General features: G+C 35.2%; 1 protein-coding gene across 2 annotated transcripts in view; it reads left to right on the top strand.

The window, feature by feature from the left end:
• rsf1a (remodeling and spacing factor 1a) overlaps window positions 1–21954 on the top strand; it is a 106749-nt gene extending 84795 nt beyond the window's left edge. For both annotated transcript variants that reach the window (XM_028800368.2, XM_028800367.2), the window contains exons 11-16: window positions 8180–8283; window positions 10430–10497; window positions 12165–12369; window positions 13070–13326; window positions 16673–16855; window positions 19278–21954. In XM_028800368.2, coding sequence (XP_028656201.1) covers window positions 8180–8283; window positions 10430–10497; window positions 12165–12369; window positions 13070–13326; window positions 16673–16855; window positions 19278–19798 — 1338 coding nt within the window. In that variant the 3' untranslated portion in view covers window positions 19799–21954. The remainder of the gene's footprint in view (window positions 1–8179; window positions 8284–10429; window positions 10498–12164; window positions 12370–13069; window positions 13327–16672; window positions 16856–19277) is intronic.
• The last annotated feature ends 3996 nt before the right edge of the window (window positions 21955–25950 follow it).

A 25950-nucleotide genomic window follows, 5' to 3' on the forward strand; every position in this document is an offset into this window, starting at 1 on the left:
GGCACTGCAGGATTTGAGTCCCGGGTGGCGTAGTGTGTTACTGATGGTAGCCTTTGTTACTTTGGTCCCAGCTCTCTGCAAGTTATTCACTAGGTCCCCCCGTGTGGTTCTGGGATTTTTGCTCACCGTTCTTGTGATCATTTTGACCCCACGGGGTAAGATCTTGCGTGGAGCCCCAGATCGAGGAAGATTATCTTGTATGTCTTCCATTTTCTAATAATTGCTCCCACAGTTGATTTCTTCACACCAAGCTGCTTACCTATTGCAGATTCAGTCTTCCCAGCCTGGTGCAGGTCTACAATTTTGTTTCTGGTGTCCTTTGACAGCTCTTTGGTCTTGGCCATAGTGGAGTTTGGAGTGTGACTGTTTGAGGTTGTGGACAGGTGTCTTTTATATTGATAACGAGTTCAAACAGGTGCCATTAATACAGGTAACGAGTGGAGGACAGAGGAGCCTCTTACAGAAGAAGTTACAGGTCTGTGAGAGCCAGAAATCTTGCTTGTTTGTAGGTGAGCAAATACTTATTTTCCACCATAATTTGCAAATAAATTCTTTAAAATCAGACAATGTGATTTTCTGGATTTTTTTTCTCATTTTGTCTGTCATAGTTGAGGTATACCTATGATGAAAATTACAGGCCTCTCTCATCTTTTTAAGTGGGAGAACTTGCACAATTGGTGGCTGACTAAATACTTTTTTGCCCCACTGTATATATGTGTGTATATATACAGTAATCCCTCGCTATATTGCGCTTCGACTTTCGCGGCTTCACTCTATCGCGGATTTTATATGTAAGCATATTTAAATATATATCGTGGATTTTTTGCTGGTTCACGGATTTCTGTGGGCAATGGGTCTTTTAATTTCTGGTACATGCTTCCTCAGTTGGTTTGCCCAGTTGATTTCATACAAGGGACGCTATTGGCAGATGGCTGAGAAACTACCCAACTTACTTTTCTCTCTCTCTCTCTCTCTCTCTCTCTCTCTCTCTCTCTCTCTCTCTCTCACATTCTCTGCTCCTGACGCGCACTCCTTTGAAGAGGAAGATATGTTTGCATTCTTCTAATTGTGAGACGGAACTGTCATTTCTGTCTTGCCATGGAGCACAGTTTAAACTTTTGAAAAAGAGACCAATGTTTGTTTGCAGTGTTTGAATAAAGTTCCTGTCTCTCTACAACTTCCTGTGTTTCTGTGCAAATCTGTGACCCAAGCATGACAATGTAAAAATAACCATATAAACACATGGTTCCTACTTCGCGGATTTTCACCTTTCGCGGGGGGTTCTGGAACGCAACCCCCGCGATCGAGGAGGGATTACTGTATGTGTGTGTGTATATGTGTATATATATATATATATATATATATATATATATATATATATATATATATATATATATATGTATATATATGTATATATATGTATATGTGTATATATATATATATATATATATATGTGTGTGTGTGTGTGTGTGTGTGTGTGTGTGTGTGTTTGTGTATATGTGTATAAATATATATATAATATATATATATAATATATATATTAATATATAATATATATATTAATATATATAGAATCTGTGGGACAACATTTTTTTTTTTTTAAACAATAAGTAAAAAGGCAATGAATTTCAGGCTCTTTTAAACCTGGATTGGCATGAATGAGTTTGAATTATTTCATCCTTACCAAGTTAAAGGAGTAAAGAATGTGGAATGCCAGCTATTACTTTAAAATCTGTTCAACAAGAAATGAGGCTAATTAGGGATACTTTTAGTTACATTTTTTTAGTTTTAGAATTGTCAGTGGTTTTCAGTGAAATGGACCCATGTATTATTCACGTTGATTAACAATTTATTAACAATCTTCAGATCTATTCTTAGTGTGGATATCATACAAAAACTCAAACAGCATCATCTACCATTTAATGGATAAGCAAAATGCTTCCCTCATGTTTACATTTTTATTACTCTGCTTGTTAAGAAATCTCTTCATCCGGGTTGGTGGGAAATAAGCAGAATTATTTTTTCAACGGTTATATGTCAGAATTGAATGCCAGTTGAAAACCACATCCTTCTGGTGTAGTTTCAGATGGAACTGTAGCAGGCATAACTCTGTCAAGTTTTCTTCAAGACTGTGGTCCATGAATTCAGACAGTTTAGCTGTTACCCATTGTTCTCCTTCATCCTGTCCTTTGTTCTTGTAGAAAAAGAGGTGTCATTTATTCTTCTGAAAATTTTAGGTATATTATAACTAATGGCTAACCAATATTATGGGGGAAAGAGCAACAATAGTTGCAGTACTAATTGACCCACTTAACATTTGTCCATCCACCCATCTTCCAAACCCACTAATAAACCCACAGATAAAATCTCTTGTTATCAAACATCTGGTCTTGGGCACTTGACTGCATAGTTTTTAATGGTATTTTTCTAAAGTACAAACACTTTTTTTCAGTTCATTGTAGCATGACCTTTAACTATCACAACTCCATATTCAGATGTTCTATCAGACATAGTATAGAGTATTTCAATATTGTGTATAAAAAGAACTCCAGTCATATGTTACACAGTATAACTTAAAAATGAACTAAGCAGGTCTTATAATTTTAGTTTTATCACAGTATTTATTTAACGTATGGGACTTGATACATTGCAGTGTGTAAGAATCTGAAATGTACAAATCCTCTTTCTAATTAAGCTTCATATTATAAATGACAAATGATGAGGCAGGCAGACACTATGTAGGTTGTTTTCCTAAGGAACGGCTATGTGAATTGGCACAATTACTAAAGCTCTTGCCATGAGTATTAGAAGCCCAGTGACTTATTCTGTACATAAAGCCAGCAATGTTTTTAAGTCATTATAAAATCGCCAAGCTGTACCTGAAGTTATCAATTCAGGAGAAAACCAGTCAACTGATAGATTTAATTGTCTTTTTATTTATCCTGATGTGGTTCCCTTTATATGTGCACAGTTTTGCATGTGGTTTTATTAGAATGACTCTTAATCATTTTGAATTCAAATATTTGAAAGTATACAGTATGTATATCACAGTTCTAATTAAAACCTTAAATAGATTTCAGGTCATTTTTAGTGTCTGTTCATCATTTGTAAAGTGTTAGTTTAGTTGCCCCCATGGGTCTTCTGTGGATGTCAACAGTGATGATGTTCTTGACCAATATGCTGATTTTGAAATCTGTAAACGGCTTTCTTTCGAATAATACTATTACAGTTAAGTAAGAGAGAAAAAAGCAGCATTAGATATCTACACTTCATACTTCTATTTAAATTGCTTATGGTGACTACAAAGGTTTATAGTTATTTGCTACCACCCCCAAAAAGAGTTTGTATCTGCAATAGTAATTAACAGTAGATTCCCAAAGCTGTGTTATACAAGAGCAGGAGAAATGTTCTCTCAACATAATGGGCTAACCCATTACAGTATTTTTTGCACTTTTATATGTCATTACAGTCCATTTTCACTAATCTTAAATGGTCTTTTAAAATGCATGTGACATATGTGGCTATTTGAATGCTGGTCAATGTTTTACTTTGAGAAAAAGCCTTTGGTTTCATGCTAGTGGGCAGTGGTTGGGTTGTATCATTACTTTTTAGATTTCATTTTGTTTTTCTCATCTACACAACTTTTTATCTTCTTATTTCTTACTTTACCTTCTTGATTATTAAATTCTGTATGTTCATATATAAAATGCATTTTACGGGAATTATTTATTTTGGTTTAATATGCATTTCATGTTTTCATTGAATTTTCTGTTTAATATTTTTGTTTCATTTTTAGCCATTAATGTTGTAAGTGTATTTTATTCTGTTTCTCTTGCAATTTTGTTTTTTGTTTGAAAGCATGTGCATTTAAATCATCTATTGAAATGGTACAAAATCAAATTTCTTATTCTTATTTATTTTTAAGTTTTATACCTGTACGGTTTACCACTATAGTCTGTGTCCAAATAGCTTTAATAATTGTTTTACTTTTGTAGTTTTGTATGAATAACTTTTTTTTTTTTTTAATTTTTGAAAGCTTATAAGAAACTGCATAAATAGACAAGAATTAACTAACTTGTTGGAAACTGAAATGAAAATGTTATCCTCGCTTTCCATAAACCAATATTCCTTGCTTCCTAACACATCCAAAATAAACCTTCTAAAGCACCAGAAGAAAAAATGTTAAATTTGATTCTCATGACTATAACTAAAAAATTACTGCTGATAAACAGGCTCTATCTGTTCATTTTCAGTTCCAAACAGAGGAAGACACCCGGGATGTAATCACAAATCTAAACTAAATAAAACATGTCTCTGTAGTTTGAATTTTTAAACTTATAAATATAAGAAATTTGACAAATGTAGAGGAGGCCATTCAGTCCATCAAGCTTATTTGTTTAGCTAATAACTAAGCTGTCTCAATATCTGATCTACATACTTTTCAAAGGTTGTCAAGGTTTCTGCTTTAACTACATGTATCAATAGTTTCTTCCAGATTCCCACAACTCTTTGTGCATAGAAGTGCATCCTGTTTTGAGCCTTAAATGTACTTTCCCTTTCTATAATTTCTATAAATATGCCACTAATCAGTTGCTGTAATTCATGAGTTCAGACAAAATTGGCATGGTTTCTGATTAAATTCCAAAAAAATGAACGCAGTTTTAAAATTTTTAAAACATTCAGTTACCTCAGTGACTGATTTATCCTCCTATAGTCAAACATTTATTTTCTTTCTGGCTTGTGCTGGTCCATTTATCATTTGTATTTCCTCCTAAATTACCTCACATAAGAGAGAACATGATATCTTTATTTGTGGTATGTTTTGTATTTATGTACACGTGACGTAACCTTTATGCTTTTACTTTTTGTGTTTTTACTCCAGTGTAGACCTTGAACCATACTCTCAACTTTACATAAATGCCAAATTTAAGTACTGTAATTATCCTCTGGTTCTCATATTTCAGACCAAATTCACTTGCTTCAGGGTGACAGTCTATTTGCCAAAAGCCAACAGTGTGCATTTTTTTTTTATTTCTATAGATGCATAATGTGGTGACGATTGCTCCCTGGTTCAAGATTTCTTGGGAAGGTCAAACTGACATCACCTTTTTAATATATATATTGATTTTTGCATCTCTTCATTTTTGGCTTCCAATCTAGTAGATGTAATTAATGCGCCTGTTAAGGCTTTCTCAGAGAAGGTACTTTACTATCACATTGGTGCCTTTGACACTGCAATCAGATATGTGACAGGGTGAAAACTGTGCATTGGTAAAGAACTGGATAAACGCAAAGCCATATGTAAACTGTGCAACTCAGAAGTTAAGTATTGTTGTAACACAACTAATACCAGAAATCATTTATCCCGATGTCGCCCATAAACGTAATTTCCATCAACATCCAAATGACTAGAGCCTAAACAGTCCATACTGGGGGTGGCGTTTAGTCTCAAGCTTTCATTCGCCTCGTGCCCAAAAAAAATAACAGAATCTATAGCAGTTTTTATGTGTAAAGATATGAGACCCTACACCATTATTGAAAACAAGGGCTTTTGACGAATGATACAGGTTTTGGAACTGCAGTATGCTATACCAAACAGAAAGCAAATGAGTGAAGAAGTTATTTTACCTAGGCTTTATGAAGAGCTTAAGCAAAGCATCACTGCGTCTCTCACGTCAGTGGAGCGAGTAGCCCTAACTTGTGACTGTCGAAGCAGGTGTCACAATCAGATGTCACTATGTTAAAAATGGTGCGGCAGATGTGTTGCAGACAAGCACAATGCTTGCCAATCGCACTTGGAGCAACCTTGCTGGCTATATGCAGAGCTGCTGAGATGACTGGCTGTTGCTCCATAAACCTTTCTAGCATTTCCAATGCGTTGTTCCATCATGTGATTGTATCAATCACAAGTTTGTGTGTTGGCAAGTCTAATAAATGATGCTTCTCTTTAAGCATGTGGCCAGTTGTACTGCTGCAGTGGAAAAAGTTTGCAGCGTGTCTTACCTGGTCGAGCAAATTAGGCAGTTACTGGAATTTTCAGAGCAGGCTGCGATACCAAAGTGAGTGTGTGCATAAATCAGATGACATGAAGTATCTCAATGAGCTGTACCATACAGATTATATTAGCAGCATTATTAGTCATGATGCCGGTTCTTTTTCTTTTAATGTCATCCAGCGCCACTTTCAACAAGCATTAGCTGTAGATCCTCATTTTAAAATGCTTCCTTTTTGTTTTCGAAACTGATTAATGTGACTGCTACAAGTGAGCAACAGAAGATATGTGTAACTTATAGAATTATAGAAAGACACAAGTCTTCCCATTGTATCTTTAATTTGAACTAATTCAAGATTATTTTACATGTCCAATAGGGGAATAAGTTAGGCAAACAGTTTAATTGAAGGGTGTCTACTTAGGGATTCATAACACACGATTAGGTTATTTAAATAACAGTTATTATTTATGAAGCAATATTTGATTATTTTATAATTATTCACAAGATGATAAAGCTGTTTTATAAAGTGGATGCCATTGTATTGTATTAAAACAAGGACTCTGCAGCAATTCATGTGCTAGTTAAATGGTGAATTTGAATGTGTAGTGCTGTGAATTGTTTTTTTTAAGAGCAATATTTTGTTCCATATCTTCCAAATACTAATGTTATCTGTTCATTACTAATCAAGTGTTTCTTTATATGCTTATGCATATGTCATGAAGTTACTATGCAGACACCCTTCAAATAAAGTGTTATTCAAATTTGTCACATTATATTAATATTCTGTATGCATGGTTAAGTAAACTCAGAAGAAGCCAGCACTTCAAATATATCCGTGCATGCTAATTCAGTCAAGATAAAATCAATATTGAATCGAATCAGGACATCAGTTCCAATACCCACGTCTAATGATTATACTGATGTATTCTGCAGTGCTATTTGTGAAGTACTTGCTGTCATTAGATTACAGTAATTTGATACGAACTAGACTGTAGTACTCTTTTCCTTCAGTGATGAAGAAAATCAAAGATCTCTTTGCAAGGGTTTCTGAATCATTAAAATCCTTTCATCTTTTGATATCAGTCCCAACTATGTATGGATATGTCTGTAGCTGTGCAGTAAGTAAACTTACCAATGTACTGAGTGTGTAGACATTGGACACAAGATATGCCCCACGGTACAGTTCCCACCTGGATGCCAAAGCAATTTGCTATGTGCACTTTATAGACACTCTTACTTACTATACAAGTGAAAGTGGTTTGTTTAGAGATGTACAACAGGACAGTGGTGGAGTTTCAATTTTAAACCTTGAAGTCCTTGACCACATATCTACACCACCCAGACTAAATTAACCTTTAGACTATTCCCTTGGAAGCCCTTGTTCACACTTGAAATTGCCTTCAAATTGGCAACCTGGCAATCCAAAATAGTTTTCTGATTTCAAGGCTCACCAGTTTAACCACCATGCACAAGGATATTTAGGGACAAACTTCTGTGCTATGTCAGAATTCTTCTCTTACAAAAGAATAAAATCCCAATCCTTTTACCAGTATTAATGCAGGTAGAACACATGCTAAATTAATTCTTTGGAAAATGTGAACTTTACACTTTCTGTACCAACAAATATTGAGGTGTCAATGACCAGGGTGAAAAGCATTTTGTGGGTTGACTTGCATCTTAACTTTACTGTAAATTTAAATTTCAGAACCAGGAAAGAATTGTTAGGATTGTGCAAAAATATAGATATAGCAATCATTTGAAAGCATTGCTTATTTGTATGGTATATTATGAAGATTATTATTTTTTTAAGCTTATATAGGTTCTGTAGATTATTTACTAACTCTAGGATCACCGACTATAGGAAGCACTTAATAAAATGTGGCAATACTGCCCTAAACATAAACTTGTCTTTTTCTGAAAACCAGTTTAAATTCAAAGACATGATTCTGGTATAGGACAAACTCTACTCTGCAGAGGCAACAAGCTGTTATGTCGTCTTGTGCCTTTTGATTTTGAGACAGAAAAACCAGAGAGACACTTATCCAAACTAGGTTTTTAAAACTTGACTTGACTTTATAATATTACTTTGATGTCTTCTATTGTTTTTTTTTTAATTTGTTGTAATTTAATATAAAATAAATGCTGTCAAATATGTAATTTAAAATTACTTGTTTCTTTTTTCACAGGAACCAGAAGTAGAAGATTGGAGGGAAGAAAAGAAAAAAGAATCTAAGAAATGTAAAACTCTGGAAAGGAGGTCAACAAGAGCTAGAAAATTTATCAGCTACAGGTATGAAGCCTAATAGGACGGGACAGCTTTTAAGTTAAAAATCCAGTTTGAGTTAATGGCCTACTGATAGAACATCAGAATTGTCATGGAGTAGCTTAATCTGAGCAGTTAAGGATTAATCTACCTGTAAACTAGTTAAATAAAAGAACTGTAACTGACAAAATGAGCTTCTTTCCAGATACTTTGGCTGAAGTACAAGGACATTTATTAGGCAATTAACACATGGTCAGAATTTCCACTCATCGTGTTTGCTTATCCACACACATGTTTATTGAACAACAAACTGAACCTAGAATTTCTTTATTTTGGGAAAGGAAGTTGATGATTGGTTACACTAATGATTCTGTGAGACTGGGTTCAAATCCTTGCCTGGCCACACTTGTGTTATTTACACATATTAAATATAAACAAATTAATTATACAAACATTCTAATACATTAGACTTGTATTACCTCTTTTGCATTATATGTCTACATGTTGAATTGATGATGGGGACCACTTGCAAGTCATTGGTCAGCTTGTCTTTTGGCTTGATGTCTTATGCTTTTGCAACCTGCAATCAAATATTCATAATTTTTTCAGGATTCATGTTATTTGGTGAGCTTTATCAATATCATTAGATGTTCTTAATTCTGTGCTCCTGAATATAATTAATACACTGGGAAATCCAATATGGTTAGGTACTGTTATGGTTTGTTGGAGATGTGTAAAACTGGGAAACAGCAGTGGTAGATTTGACCTATAGATTATTGTTGCAAATCTACAAGTTCATCCTAATTGCTGTCCATGTCAATACCAAAAAGGTTATGCAAAAGTTTGAGCTACCGTCTTTTGAAATACTGTATATGAACACCTATTGAGGTATGATATTTAGTGGTTTAATTGTACAATGAATCTTACACCCAAAAAATATACAATATGATTGTGGAAGGGAAATGAGTGGGTGATCCTTATTGCATTTATGGTTGTTTCTCCTGAAATGTTTTCACAAGGTTGCAAAGTTATACAGTTACTTGATTGTACTCACATTAGTCTTGCTTTCATAGTAGGTTTATTACATATAAACACAAGACAACCGCCTGTTTTCACAATAGAACTTGGTTATAACATTTTACTTGTTTTACAACCACATAAAAAATAATCTTTCCTCAGAAGCCGAAAATCACCATCCTAATCGGCATACTTTATGTGGTTAAAGCATGTTGTTGTGGTTGATAGTTTTATTTTAGGAAATCTAAAAGTACTGATTTAAAACTCCTTACTTTAAAGCTGGCAGCTTTCATGACAGTGTTTGTTGTTGTAGTAGTAACTGTATTGTCCAATCAACACCCAACACATTTCCACTTTCTTAATGAGCATTTTGGTCCAAAGCTCTTTTTGGGGGAAAATACAGTGATTCAGTGTATTTTTCCACCTGCATTTTCTACCTCACCAGCCTGGTTTTCTTACCATAAATTGGGAAAAATTCAATTCTAAAATATATCAGACTTTTAAATTATGCAGAGATGCCTTTTGATGATACATTCTTAATGGTGTTAAATGTAAATAAGGTGCATGGCAAACAAAGAAAACAATGAACAGCTGTCTTATTTAAAAGTAGGATTCAGTTTTTAGATTAGGAATTCAGTGATCATCTGTGTTAAACATCAAGTTGTCTCTTTACTTTTAATATTGAAAATGAGTCTTCTGCACACTATAGGTAGTAATGAGTGCAATTGTGAACTTTTACTCAGTTACTTTTGTGCACCTTTACTTTGTTTTAACACTCAATTTGGAGAGGCTGCATAAATATGCTGTCTATTCAGCCATTGGCCATCTCTCTTAACATGAATACTGTATACTGTGTGTATATTACAGCACAAGACTTGAGTTTTCCTGGAGTTTAAGTGAATAAATAAAGTACATAGGGAAAAGTACTTGCCATTGCAGGGTGTATATTTTATGTTTCAAAAGTTACTATGCAGTCATATCAAAAAAGTCGATGAGCTGTATCTTGCTCGCAGGCCTCAAGTTTAACACCAGTGCTATATATCTAGATTGTGGACCATGGTGATCCTTAATATTTTTGCAAATCAGAACCACTATAACGAATTGTGCTATTTACTAATTAATTTGCTGAAAAAATAACAATTATTTTGGTTTTCAGATTTGATGAATTTGACGAGGCAATTGATGAAGCAATAGAAGAAGATATCAAAGAAGCTGAAGGAGGAGGTAAAGGATTGAAGGGATTGGCTTTTAAGACTTTTTTTTTTTTTTTTAATTCTGTACAGTTCTTTTTGGTTTCATTTCTGTGGTGCAAAGATGAGACTGACCAACATCATGGCAGAGTGACCTGGGTCAACCAATGATTCATTTATTTTGAGGCAAAGTAGCTTTGACAGAGTTGATGGTACTGTTTGTGGTGGCTGGCTTATCAGTGAGGTAACTGGCTGAGCCCCTCAGTTTTTCATATGGCCTATACCAGGGGTAGGCAACGTCGGTCCTGGAGTGCCACAGTATGTGCAGGTTTTTGTTCCAACCCAGTTCCTTAACGAGAACTCAATTATTGCTGATGAAGCACATATTGCTTAAATGACATTTTAATGCTTCATTTTAGTGGTCTCGCTTGTTAAGGTTCTCCAACCTTAATTATTTATTTCAATCTTAAACTGCTGCATTCAGTGTTTTAATTGCTCCTTATTAGCAATAAGATGTAAAAGACAAAGCAGCCAGCAGTTCTCCAGCTAGCTTTTTTCCAATTACATCTGTGTGTGTTCATCATGCACGGTTTGATTTAATAAAACACTTAATAGAAAAATGTGACAGACTGAAAATGATCTGTTTTAGGCTTCAAATCATTTGGATGATATCCTTGGAAAGGAAAAAAATCTACGATATAAAAGCCTTACATTGCACAGACTAACAAGCCATAAAATTAAATAAGGTCTGAGATTGGCAATGATTGGTTTCTAATTAAGCAATTGGGTTGAATGAAAACCTGTAGCCACTGCGGCTCACCAGGACCGACATTGCCTACCCCTGTTTTACATCTTATTGCTAATAAGGAGCAATTAAAACATTGAATGCAGCAGTTTAAGATTGAAATAAGCAATTAAGGTTGGAAAACCTTAACAAGCGAGACCACTAAAATGAAGCATTAAAATGTCACTTAAGCAATATGTGCTTCATCAGCAATAATTGAGTTCTCATTAAGGAACTGGGTTGGAACAAAAACCTGCACATACTGTGGCACTCCAGGACCGATGTTGCCTACCCCTGGCCTATACTATTCATTGTAACAGCAATCCTGTCATTACATGTGCCAGGTGACTTGGATACTACCTTTCCCTGACCCCCAGAACACAGAGGAGAGGCGCTATAACACCACACACAGTCTTGCTTGCTCAGTTTTCGAGCACAGCCAAGCACTCTTGAATGCAGGTGATGGTGTCTCGATGGCTGAAGATCTGCAGCATCATGATGGCATACATATGAGGCTGATTAGCATATGCTTCATTTATGCCGTTCAAGGCATGTTCACAAACGCACAATTATGAGGTGATTGTGATTTTATAAAGAATAAATTGCATTGAAATGTGTGTACGCTTTTTTTCTTATAGAAAAAATTTGTGCAAAGCTTTATGAATTTAGCTAAGTTGAAATTCATTGTAGTTTTATATTACAACATTAAGTAATGCCTCACTGTAAGGAAAAAGGGATAAGTGAGTAAGATATCTTCCTGTGAAGCATTTACATAATTCTCTCATCTTTACTCCTTTGTAAATTTTGATGGTGTTTGAATTTAATTGTTACAATAGTTTTGATTTTAATGAAGAATGTTTGTTTGTTGATAAAGCTTGTTACTGTTTTAAAGCATTTTCTTTATTGCACTCTTACAGGTGCCGGTCGTGGGAAGGATATGTCAAACATTACAGGACACCGTGGAAAGGACATTTCTACTATTCTGAAGGAGGAAAGCAAAGAAAATCAGCGGCCACAGCGGGCTGCAGCTCTACGAAGAAAGAAGCGCAGAAGGCTCAATGATCTCGATAGTGACAGCACAGTGGACGAAGATGAAAGTGATGAGTTTCGGGTCAGTGAAAGGTAAGGAAATCCACATGTTATAGTATGATGTCTTAAAGCAGTAGTTAGCAGTTGGTTTCCTTAAAAGAAAAAAAAGAGGTTAAGCCTAAAAGGGCTTTTGCAAACAACTTATTCTGAGGGAGGGCATTCTGCTATGTCCTAAACCAGAATGATGGTCTTGGCGCTCTTATGACAGTCATGAAAAGCAAGACTGGCCTGTTTATGGAAATATTTATTTTACTGAATATATTTTGGCACACCCCAGAAGTTGTCATAAATGTTTTATTTTTTTGGGGGGGGGGGGGGGGATGAAGAAATATTTAAAATATTAATACTGTATATTTGGTTGGAAGCATTTTTTTTTATTTCAAATCATTTGTTGTCTACCATCATTTATGTTTACTATGAAGTAAGATTTTGTGCAATTTTATTTAAAAAAAAAAAAAAAATTTAATTCAGACTTAATGAGAATTTACACCATGTTTACTTCGGTCAAGCAAGCACTGATATTGTGTGTTTTTGTTATTTAAAATAAATTTGGATCCTGTAATATAGGTTGGTTATCAGTCACACTGATCAGTGTACGAAGAAAATAGCATTATTTCCTGGCCCAAGTTTTTCAACATACATATTCATACATAAGAAATTAAAAGTACTTATGTTTTAAAGTGTTCCTTAAAACATTAAATATATAATATGTATTGCACATTCTGTCTTGCAGTAGTGAAGAGGAAGAGTTTGTGGTATCTGAGGATGGCGAGAGTGATGGCGACATGCCCTCAAATGATGATGACAGTGATTTTGGGCTTCGTACTAGAAGGACCCGTCCAAGACAAGCAAAGGTCAGAAGGCCAAGCAGACAATTACGACGAAGGCGGAGCAAAAGGGAACTCTCCGATGATGATGAGGATGAAGAAACAACATCAGGAGGAGAAGAGGAGGAGGAAGAGGAAGACGACGATGATGATGAAATAACAGGTGTTTACTTCTGTTGATTCAAGTCTACTTGTTAAAGAAACTCTTCATTACACTGAAATCATTCCTTCAAAACCTTTGTAAATGATGTCTTTTATCAGATAGCTTTCAGAAATGGAAAATTTACAAATTGTTCAAATTAATGTCCTGACATAAGGGTGTTTGTTATTTAATTATATCATTTTAAACCTCATAGTTACACCAGTGAAGCTTTAGGGTATTATGTACAACTGTGACTGTAAACAGAATATAATATAGAAACAGTATTAAAAACTGACTTAAGTTTAAAAAAAAAAAAAAAAAAAAAAAAAAAAGTAGTAAACATACAGTTATACTTACAAAAATGATACATGGCAAAAATTGTGGTACACTAATATATTCTACTTCAAACATCTTCTTAGGAGTAGATGGAAAAAATTAAAATGCGTGTGAATGAACTGTGACTGTTCTAGCTGGGTTTTGAGTTAGTTTAAATCCCGCAAAACACCTTAGACGAATATTTGTTGTATATGGCATTAGGCAGCTCAAAATAATGTCTAGTATGTCCACCTTTCCATGAAAAGCTAGCATCATATATACTCACGGATAAGTCGGGACTTGATTTTACAGTATAATTTCTGATATTTTATAATGTCAGTCATACAAGTCAATTGCGGAAAACTCATGCTATTGATAAAAGGGATTATGATATGCTAACACCCACCTGAGAGACTAACCATGGAGCACACTGCCTTTTTTTTTTTGTATGTGGGTGTGGCAATGTGCTGTATCAGTGCATGCTCCTAACCCCCACTGATTTGTGTTTTTTGTATCTCATACACATTTATCGTAAGAGCATCCCTTATCTATTATAGAGTGTTCGATCAGAAGATATATGAAGCTGGTTTTAAATTAAATGTCGTTGAAGTAGTGAAAGAAATTGGTAACTGTGCTGCTGCAACAAAATTTGATGCGTCTGAGAAACTGATGCGAGATTGGAGGAGGCAGGAAGATGTAAAAAAAAAAAAAAAATTAAGTGTCGCATTTTTGAACAGGTGTATAAGTTGGGTCTGATATTTATGATCGATTTTTCGGGTTTCAAGACCCGACTTATACGTGAACATATACAGTATATCAGTTACAACATCAAATAAGGATTATTCAGATACTTCAGTCTTGACTGTATATTTATAGTCTATAACAGCAGTGCTTAACTTTGTTTAACCAGATTCACCTTCTTGTGAGGAAGCCACAGCACTCTGCTATACTAATATATATATATATATATATATATATATATATATATATATATATATATATATATATATATATATATATATATATATATATATATATATATATATATATATATATATATATATATTATGTTCATGTATATGTGCTGATATATCAAGGACATGATCTTGAATTTAGAAATGGGTGATTTTTTCCACTACAACTACATGTGGGGGAAAATAATTATTTTATGAGATATGCATTGACATACTCCCTAAATTTCCCAAAATTTGACAGATTTAATCATGTTATGCGTTATATACTTAGCATTGGCTGGCATACATTTTACAAGTTACCATATTAACATATCATTTGCACAGTGTAAGCTGCATCTTCTTTCGGCTGCTCCCATTTGGAGTCGCCACAGTGGATCATCTTTTTCCATATCTTCCTGTCATCTGCATCTTGCTCTATTACACCTACCATCTGCATGTCCTCTCTAACTGCATCCATAAACCTCCTCTTAGGCTTCCTCTTTTCCTCTTACCTGGCAGCTCCATCCTTAACATTCTTCTCCCAATATACCCAGCATCTCTCCTCTACACATGTCCAAAACAACGCAATGTCTCCTCTCTGACTTTGACTCTTAACCGTTCAACCTGAGCTGACCCTCTAATGTACTCCTTTCTAATCATGTCTTTCCTCATCACACCCAATGCAAATCTTAACATCTTTAACTCTGCCACCTCCAGCTCAGACCCTATTTTTTGGTCAGTGCCACTGTCTCCAACCCACATAACATAGCTGGTCTCGCTACAATCTTGTAGACCTTCCCTTTCACTCTTGCTGATACCCGTCTGCCACAAATCACTCCTGACCCCTCTTCTTCACCCATTTAACCCTGCTTGCACTCTCCTTCTTCACCTGTCTTCCACAATACACATTATTCTTTACTGTTGATCCCAAATATTTAAACTCCTCTACCTTTGCCAACTTTACTCCCTGCATCATTACCATTCTTCTGACCTCCCTGTCATTCACACATATATATTCTGTCTTCTTCGTACTGACCTTCATTCTTCTCCTCTCTAGAGCATATCTCCACCACTCCAGGGTCTCCTCGACCTGCTTCCTGCTCTTGCTACAGATCACAATGCCATCTGCAAATATCATAGTCCATGGGGACTCCTATCTAATCTCCTCTGTCAACCTGTACATCACCATTGTAAATAAGAAAGGGCTCAGAGCTGATCCCTGATTTAATCCCACCTCTACCCTGAATGCATCCATCACTCCTACCGCAAACCACACCACTGTCACACTTTCCTCTTACATATCCTGTACAACTCGTACATACTTCTCTGCCACTCCTGACTTCCTCATATAATACCACACCTCCTCTCTAGGCACTCTGTTATATGCTTTTTCTAAGTCCACAATGAAACAGTGCAGCTACTGTACTCCTCTATATGTCACCATCAGTACCCTCAGAGCAAACATCAATGTGGTGATTTTAGCAATTTTTGAAAAGGTTAGGGAAATAAAATTACAAAAAAGATAACCTCTATAAATTAAAATGTGATTGACTAAACCTCCTATTATACCAATAACTTTCTCTAATGCACTTATATGTTAGAGGATTTTAACCTAGAACTGAATACCCAGTGACCATCAGAAAGAAAAATACATATATTTTTATTTTTGGTCCTGTTCACTTGAAATGGGCTTTTGTTCTTCTCACAACAAATTTAATCAACAAATGTTTACTTGATTTCAGAAATTGAATTCATTATTCTACACATGTCTTAAATGACCTTTCTGCACAGTTTTGCTTGACACACTTTCAGTGATAGCCTGCAGAGGACTACAATACCCGAGACCCTAGTATCTCTGGTGGAGGGGAATCATTTTGAGGTGATTTAGACATGTAGTGTGGGGGGGAAAAAACAAGGTTGCACTCTAGTGATTTCCCACTCTTCTTAGGTAGTTTGAACATTGGAAAATTAAAATGTAAAGTTAAGCAATATTTTGGGGCATCAGAAAATAACATCATATGGTCTGAATATGATAAAAATCAAATGGATGTGTTCTGATTTGTGACTAATGTTAAATCTTAACTTTATTTTTGAAACAGAGAGATCAAGTGAGTACAGTGATCATGATCTGGACCTCCGCAGGCGGCGGTCTTGTAGAAGCCAGAAAAAAGAAGTAAACTACTGTGAGACATCAGAAACTGAAGGGTCCCAGAAGAGCTTTGGTAGCCGAAGGGACAAGGCACGAATGCATCGCCGATTTATTTCCAGCTCTGACAGTGAAGGTTTGTTTGAATCAAAAATACCTTGCTCTCCCAAAATAAAATGAAGTCTAAAGTTACATTAACATAAATTAACATGAAAAGATTATAAATTGTGCATGTTTTTTTTTTTTTTTGCTCATCAAATACTGAATTGCTGAATTATCTTCACATCAGACAATGTTTCTTCTCTTATGTGTGCTAACATTATTATTAACGGCCCTGTAGCAAAAAGCAGAAATCAACAAAATGTTAAATCATAAGTAAAATTACATTAAAAAATCTATTGGCATGATGTCCAAAAACTGCATTTCAAAATATTTTTATACTCATTGAAATAAATTATATTTGGGGGCTGGGGGATTACAGGTAAAAGTAACTGATATTGTGTAGTCACTACAAAAGTCATGTACTTTGAAAGGAGGAAAAATAATTTCAAAAACATTAACTGTACAATATAAAGTAAAACAATAGCATCCGATCTATAGGTCAGATTTGGTTATAAATATTCCAAAGTCCATTATGTAAAAAATATTCAATGTACTGCATTTCATCTCATTTCTATTGCCCATATGCTTCAAGAGTTTAGAAAGAGCACTGTATTTGTATAAGACCAGACATAAAAGTTGTGACTAAGAAAGAGTCTGGCATCCGTGCCCATGCCTGGATGTAATGTTAAGAGGGCGGGAATGTCTGATGAACAAAGGCAGTTGGCCGGCATAAGACAGTAAACCATGTGGTGCACGTAAGTGCATCTAGGTGTCATGTCGTCCACAAAAGGGCCGGATTGGCTGACAAAGAAAGGCAACAAGTCCCACAAAGAAAGAGATGCAAAGGCTAGAAAGTCTGATTGGGGGAAAAAAGGCAACAAAAAGTACAAAGGAAGAGGGATGTAAGGTATATCCAGTGAACAAATGTTCGTAATTGCACTACCCAGTCGAAACAGATGGACTTTGCATTGTCCTTTAAGCCCGTTTTAATAAACTGGTATTTGGTTATCCTAGTTATAACCTAAGAAAGCTCCAAATAATTCAGTTACAGTAGCTATTTACATCGACCCAGCAAGCTGGCAACATACATAATTAGACTTAATGCCTAACACTCAGTGAACACATGTAGCATATCTCTGACTGCGAGTACTCTACCTCATGATGCTGCCGTTCCATGTCTCTGGATAGATTTAAGAGAAGAAAAACATTCAAGCTGTGTTAAAAATCCTTCTTTGTAAGTGTCACAGTGTTCATACCCAACAGTGTAAAGTAACTCAGGAGGAGGATTTATTAACACTCAAGTCATTTTAGAGGTTTTCTTCACAGTTTAAAATTTGCCATTATCAGCTGAAATTGGCTTGGTTATTGTTGATTTGCTCATGGTTTTTTTTGTTTTTACAAGTTTCCAATTTTATTTTTTCTATGACCATTTTCTTTTCTGTTAGTCTGATTTAAGTTTTCTTCACTATCTAAACTTTGTTTTACTTTTCCTGACAAATCAGATTTTTCATGTTGGTTTGACCTGGCAATATCAGTGCAAGAGAAAATCCTTGCCTAATAAGAAACACTTTGCATCCAGAATGTATGTTTGATTGAAATCTACTGTACAGATAGAGCATAAAAAAGTGACTGCAATGTAAAGTATTAAAGCATATGTATACAGAATTACCCAGAAGCAAAGCTGCATTGCGCTCTCTCAATATCTGAAACACTTAAATACAGACAGACAGTCACTAGAAATTTTGACTTTGCTCCAGTACTTACTCAGAGAACTGTATGTTATAAAGAAAGAGGTAATAAAATGGCAACATTACCAAAGTTTTTATATTCCTATTTTAGAAAAGGAAACATTAATCAAATATATCTTAAAAAAAACAATTGAAGGAGCCAAATCGGTCAATAAATCAACCAATATTTACTGCTTTATTGTGTGTGCAGATTTAGTTTGACCGCTAATGATGCTGTATTTGTTAAATTGCATATAACCGTCCATCCATTCATCTTTTTTCCCCCCAAACTTTTCATCCAAAAGGAGTTGTAACTTGTCCTAATATCAATAAGCATAAAGAAAACTTACCACAGATAGACATACCAGGACATTGTAGAACATATTCACATACACAGAATAACATACTCTTACTGAACAAGTCACACAACACATGTCTTTTGGATATGGGATACGACTGGAAGACATGCACATGCCATATAGAGTGTAGGCAGTAAACTGATTAGTATCAAATCTTAGTCCCAGAAAGTGTAGCACAGCAATGCTAGCCACTGTACCACCATGTCCTCACACCATAAAAATATATCGTTGAAAAGGTAAAAATCTTTTCTTCACTGAATTGCTTTTGAACTGTCAGTCATACAGAAGAACTGGCTGGTTTCACTAAGAATTCCATGTTATAAAAAAATATATATGTGACATTTACTGATGCTTGTTTCATATTTTGCAGGGAGCTTCCGAACCAAAGATTCAGAAGAAGAGAATATTGACTCAAGACAATATAGACCGCTACTAAAACAAAAAAGGAGGAAAACTGATGAGGAGGAAGAGGAGGACAGACCTGTCCGCAAAAGGTTGAACCGAATAGAGACTGATGAGGATGAGGAGGATGGAGAGAAAGAAGCTTCCAAGAGAAAAAAATCACCAATAACAGCAATCATCAAGGTGGAAGAGGACCTTGTAGATCGAGGGGAGTTACCTTTAGACTATACCTTAGTAGAGCTACCATCAACCAATGGACAAAGCCCAGGAAAAAGTCTAGAAAGCTTGCTCCCCAGGCCTGGAACCACTTTAGGTGGTGTCTCAACTAGTGGTGCATCTAAAAACAGTACCTTGGCTTGCAGCACAGCTTCAAATCTAGCACCAAATGGCACTGCCGGACAGGAAGCTCCTCCACAGGATGAAGATGATGACGACCTTTTTGGAGTGACAGATCTTGTAGACTATGTTTGTAATAGTGAACAGCTGTGAGATATTGGCTTTTCCCCTCCTCTTCCTCTTATGTACTTCCAAATTTAGGAGCTAATTTATTCCATAGTAATTGCTCCTTGGAAAGGATTGGAGTAGTAGGGTGGATTTTGGGCTTAAGGGTTAGGGAGGGTAGGTGGGTTTTTTCCACTTCTCTCTACATAAAAAATACCCAACTCTTTCATTGAATAGATTCTTCACATTCGTCACCCTTGCCCTCTCTCCTCATAGAAAAGACTAATTTGTTTTTTTTGGTTGCTGTATTCCCCCCCACCCCCACCCCCCTTGGAACAAAGATACTATAGATTCCCATTGTTGTATATTCTTTCTCTTCCTTTCTCTCTGTCGTATCTTCTTTAAAGGGTCTTTTTCACAGTCAGAAGATTTGTATATTTTCTAAGATAAAATATATATTTGGCACTAAATGTGTGTGTTAAGGAAAAAAATTAGCGCAAATCATTCCAGACTCCTTGGGACTTTTGGAATTTTATGAACGTGATGAACAGGACACTGTGTGTTTTTATTTGATAGGTATTTGTTTGACTTTTCATTTCCAGACTTTTATAACATGTTAAATATTCTTAATAATTTTTACCCTATTAAGCAGTGGGTACTTTGACAGTTTTGTTAAAAGGTCTACATAGATCTACATTACACAATTTATCCCAGATCCCATTGCGGGTATTTTCTTGAATCCCTTTAAGTTTCCTCATTTGAAGCTTGTGTGGTTCGCATATCTTTCAGAGCACCACCACTTATACTATCAAATCCCCCCCAGATACCAGATCGATTGTGTATGTATGCTGTTGGTAGTTAAATGTTCCACTAAAATGTGGACGCAGAATTGCACTTATTTGTACATAATTCAAAAAGTACAACAAATCTTTGGTCATAGTGAATAAATATTTCTGATCTGTTCCACAGTAATCACTTTCCAGGCATCCAACTGCAATTTTCGTTCCACTCAGGCGTGAAATTTTCTGAGTCTCTTTGACCAGGTCACAAGACAACAATAGTTATACAGGTGAAGAGCTACAAAGCTGCTTGTCAATATCATTTTATATAATTTTATTATTCCTAAATCCCTCATCTCCTTTTTAAAGATTTAATTTTACATGTATTACACATTATTTATTTTAACACTAGAAATTTGACTTAAAAACTATTAGACTCACTTGAAGCATTAGCAGTTAAAAAATAAAATTAATTATACTGTATGCATTTTTTGGTGCAAAGTAAGCATCAAATTTGAAGACAAACCCTTTTAGGCAAATAAAATACAATCAAATGACCACAAATTCCATTTTAACCTAGAACCTCATTATTGCTTATCACAGCATAGCGTTGTGGGAGCTTCAGTATTCGGATAGAACAGCCGGACAATTTCTTGTATAAAGTGGTACCTTGAAAATGTAGTATTATGAGCGCTAGGTTTATACAGAAACTGTAGTAGTAAGCTCTTAATGGCCTGTATCCTTTGTTTTGTTGTTTTGTTTATTTTGTGTGGATTTTCTGTGTGAGAGTGAATGTGTGTTCTTATTTTTATTCAGTGCCAGTAAAATTAATCATTTCATTACAGGAATAAGACTGCTGCTTCTTTTTTGGAATATTTATATTTGAACATATTCGTATGTCTTTTAAAATAAAATGTTTATATTTCTATTTTCCCTTTAATAAATGGAAACTCTTTCACTTAAAAGTAAAATCAACTTTTAGACATATAATATAGACACCCCTTTTCTTAGCTAGAGTTATAAATTCCTTGAAAATGGTTGTATTTGCTAATCTGAAACTGGAAGAGGTCATTGAATTATTTGTTTTTGTTTAGTTTATTTAAAATTTATTGAGTGGGTTTGGCAGTGTTGGGAGCAACCGAAAAAATGCTAAAACAAATCACATAAGGGACTTGATGATGCTGACCCATTCAAATTGTAGTTGTTTCCATCTCTTTTTAAAACTATTTTCCTAAAAAGGAATTTGTTTAAGATATCCTCTGAATTTACCTTAAGAATTGTTCTTGGAGACAGTTTAACTTAGCGATTTGAGCATTTTAATGCACCTGCACAGAGCATAAGCTACTGGTTTGGGCTGAAAGTAATTTCTGTAAATGTTATGTATATGTATTGCTTATGAGGTAACATATATATGTTGATTTTTTTTTTTTTTTTAAACCTAGCACAGATTAAGAACAATTGAAGTTGGTAATATTTATAGTTTTGTCCGTATCAAGTTGTGATTTATTTGCACAACTCTTGTAATGTATAAAATATGTCTGGTGTCATCCTGCAGTCCAGCATAGTCTGTTTCTTTAAAAAAGTGGAAATGTATGCTCCCTGCCGCTCCAGTATAAATGCCTAAATGTACAAATACTCGTTCTGCTGTGCACTGCAGCCTGGAGGACATTGTGTTGTACAAACCCTAATGAAGTCGTACATAAAATGAAGCGCACAAGCAAGATGAAGATTAAATCTTCTTGACGGTTGTTTTCCACTCCCTGTATCTCCTGTCAGCCACGTTTTCCTGTTGAGTGTGTATTCCACCCTGAATAAGGGAGTATTAAGTTAGTTTCTTCTAGTTTGCAAGCAAAGTCATTTTTGTCCACTAGAAGCTTCCATTCACGCACCTCATTTGGTTTGTGCAGCTGTGCATTAGACTGGACTGAACAATGGTACCATCAGGATAATTTTAAAATGAATAAAAAGACACTAATTAAATGCCAGGTGCTTAAGTGATGGAAATGAAAAAGGATCACTTTTAGACATGGAGGTATTGTTCCCCATCATTATCTTTAAGTGTAAATTCATAGATTTTAAAATGAGTTATTCCCTATATTGACCACTACTCATTTATGATACATGCTCTCTTTTTGTACAATTAAAATCTCCCCTTTCTTTTTAAGCCTTTAAGTTATCAAGTTAAAAATGTGCACTTCAGCTGATCACCACATTTTACTCTTTAAAAAGAAAATCATCCTGTAAATGTTTAAAGTTAAGCCTGAAATGTTTCACTATTAGTACAGCCTTGACAATGTGCATGATATAGCAGTGGGAAAGGTGCACATTTTTACTTCCAGTGGCACATTGTCCTAATTCCTATAAAGACTTTAACAACCTCTTAAAAAGATTCCATCCATTATTTAAATTATGAAATTTTTTTCGGGGGGGGGGGGGGGGGGGCAGGAATTGTAGGAAGGAAGTGTAAATTGTAGCAAGATTTCAAGTCTGTCTTGCACTGATTAAGACTGCCTGTCCAGAACAAAAAAGAAAATTTGTGTCCGTCTAGTTATAAATAAATTCTCTTATTCACACGAATGGTATCATATAATTAAATAACATATGTTTTAATAGCTTTTTTAAATTAACCCAGGTAGTCAGAATTTCCTCTCCATTGTCTTTTACAAATGTTGTGTTTTTGTTCCCCTTTCAGAATATGAGAGGATCTGTGAACCCTTTATTCGAAGCAATTTGATTATTTACTCCCAAACAGAACACACACGTCAAGTAAGGCACTTGGTAAAGCTCTTCGACACTGCACAAAAAATTCAGTTTCTTTCTCCTTATAAGCTCAGAGGGTTTATACACATTTCGATAATGGTTTTCAAATACCCCAAATTGGTGGTTCCGTAAGTTGAGAAAAATACAAAGCTAAGGTTGGTGCCAATATTTTTTTTTTTTTTTAATTTTTATTAAATTCGTGTTTAATGTTGTTGTCTCACTTCAGCCTGGTCAGATTTCTTGTGTGTACATTAGGCCACCAAACCATGCATTTTAGCAGTAGGCCTTAGTGTCAGTATGTAATACTCTTATTTTGTTTTATTTTTCTTTCAGAATGTTTTGTTAAACCTACTGTAATTTCTTTCATATAAATAAAACATGTACATTTGTCATAATAAAAGTTTAAAACTATTTTGTGGAGTTTTTATTACTATTGGTATTTAAGAGTTGGAACATTTCCCTTTTAAATACATTCCAAAATGACAGTAAAGGTTTTGTTTTAGTGGTGTCCTGAGCTGTGTGACCTACCATTAATAAATGACTGCATAATTTGCGTTGTAGTTGATGTAGGTATTGCAGGTTTGATTGATGGTGCAGATGGTGTGTATTGTTGTTTAGAGTGTGCTTAGTGTCTTGGTACGATGTGCAGGCTATACATGCATGCAGACCAAGGGAAGGCTAATAGCATATTGGTTATTGCTGCCGACTTTCCGAATCAGGTATTTGCGTGTAATCACCATACTTGATTAGCTTTTCCTCCAGCATCCCTATAGATGTACTGGTTATGTTACATGGCATTCTGAACTGGGTGTGTGTATTAGTGGGACCTGTCCAGGGCTGGTTCCTGCCTTGTGCCTGATATTGCCAGGGTAAGCTGTGGGCCTCTGCACTGAATTTGGCTAAGTATGAGACAGTTATGTAAGAAGTATTCGGACATCAGAATTCCTCATAATAGACACATAGGTGCATCCATGATACTCTTTTAAATAGCACTTGAATAGATAAAGTGACTATTGACTGTTTTAAGGTTGAAGGGGTTTTCTAGTTTTCATTCCATTTTATTCTACTTGTAAAATGCTAGACCTGACTTTGATTACCATTGTTTTTTCTGTATACTGCCTTATAAAGATACATGGACAGTCCTGAAATGAATGATGCAAAGGTGTCCAGAGTAACCTTTTACTTTGTATATGCTTTTAACATTTTACAGTAAAACAATTTTTTGTGGCACACACTCCCATTCAAAACATAATGAAGGGCACTGTGTGCAAATAAAATTATATTTTCATATACTACTGTGGTGCTATTTACCCTTAGATTTAAAGGGTTTTTTTTTTATTTTCAGATTAAGAAATTTAATTTCTGTTTTGAAGAGTTGGTTTCAGTATACACATTTTGGTGTAGAGGTTAGCGCTCCTGTCTTACAGATCTGGGCATATGGGTTTGATTTCTAATTCAGTGTAAAATGTGGGTTTTTCCTCAGGGTATTCTGATTTCACTCCACATTTCAAAGACCTTGCAGTTAGTCTTCATTTTAACATACGTTGGCCCAGTGTGAAAGTATGTCCGACAGTGATGCCTGTAGAAGGGCTTCAACTCCCAGTAACTTTATAAGAAAACACGGCATGTTTGGATGGGTTGGCGTGATCAGGACTGTGCATGCATTGGTATCTGTGAAATGAGTAAACAGTTACATACATGTGCCTATATTTGATAGGGAGCACTGACATTAAACACCAAAACGATGCTGCATTACATATCCACCATCTTGTTTTTTGATAGACACCAGGAAATCTGGAATAGAGTTGCTCTGATGTGAGGTAGTCCTAACTTTTTCTAAGCCAGTGCAAAACTACAGATTAGTCTTTCAGGCAATTTACCACCCCTTGGGTTTTTATAAAGTACACTGTTACAAACTTATCTCAACATATTTCTGATATCATTAACCATCCTTCTTGTTCAAGATCTCCTGCCTGCTCCCTGGAGTTTCTACCTATACATCTTCTTAAGTCTTGTGCTTTCAGTGTGCCTCTCTCTTCACCACATACACTCCCAAGCTGCCTCTTCAGCCTGTGTTAGTTAAATGTACCAGCAAGCTTGTGAGAACTGTACCTGTCCTGGAGGACCCAATAGTGGACTCTGCTTTCCTCTTGATTTGTTGCCTGTTTCTTCTCTAAAACTCTTTAATTCATAGCTTAGGGGACACAGCCTTTGTTAATAAGGCACCCAAACTTTGAAAGTATTTACTTCCCAATTTCAGAAACGCACCATTGGTCTTTGAATTTGAAACAAATAAATTTAAATCAACCTAGTAATATAGTTGAGTATACTATTGTTATGTTTGCAACTGATGCTGCTTATACCGCTTTCTTTTTAGGTCTACGGTATAACTTTGTAGTAAATAACTTTTTTCTTTACAACACATTCCAATAGAAGTGAACATTTAACCTTAACCTAAACTCCATGCACTGTAATAAATATGCCAATCAATAAACCATTAGAAAATATTGTCAGGATCAAACACCAGTACACACAACCAATAGCAAACATGTATCTTTTTTATTTTTTTCTTATCTAAAATCCATTACTGTGAACAAACACTGTTTTGCTTGTCCACTTTCACTTGGCCCATATGTTAATTCACTGCAACCTATCACCATT

The sequence above is a fragment of the Erpetoichthys calabaricus genome, chromosome 4 (assembly GCF_900747795.2).
Source record: "Erpetoichthys calabaricus chromosome 4, fErpCal1.3, whole genome shotgun sequence".
Taxonomy (NCBI): Eukaryota; Metazoa; Chordata; class Cladistia; order Polypteriformes; family Polypteridae; genus Erpetoichthys; species Erpetoichthys calabaricus.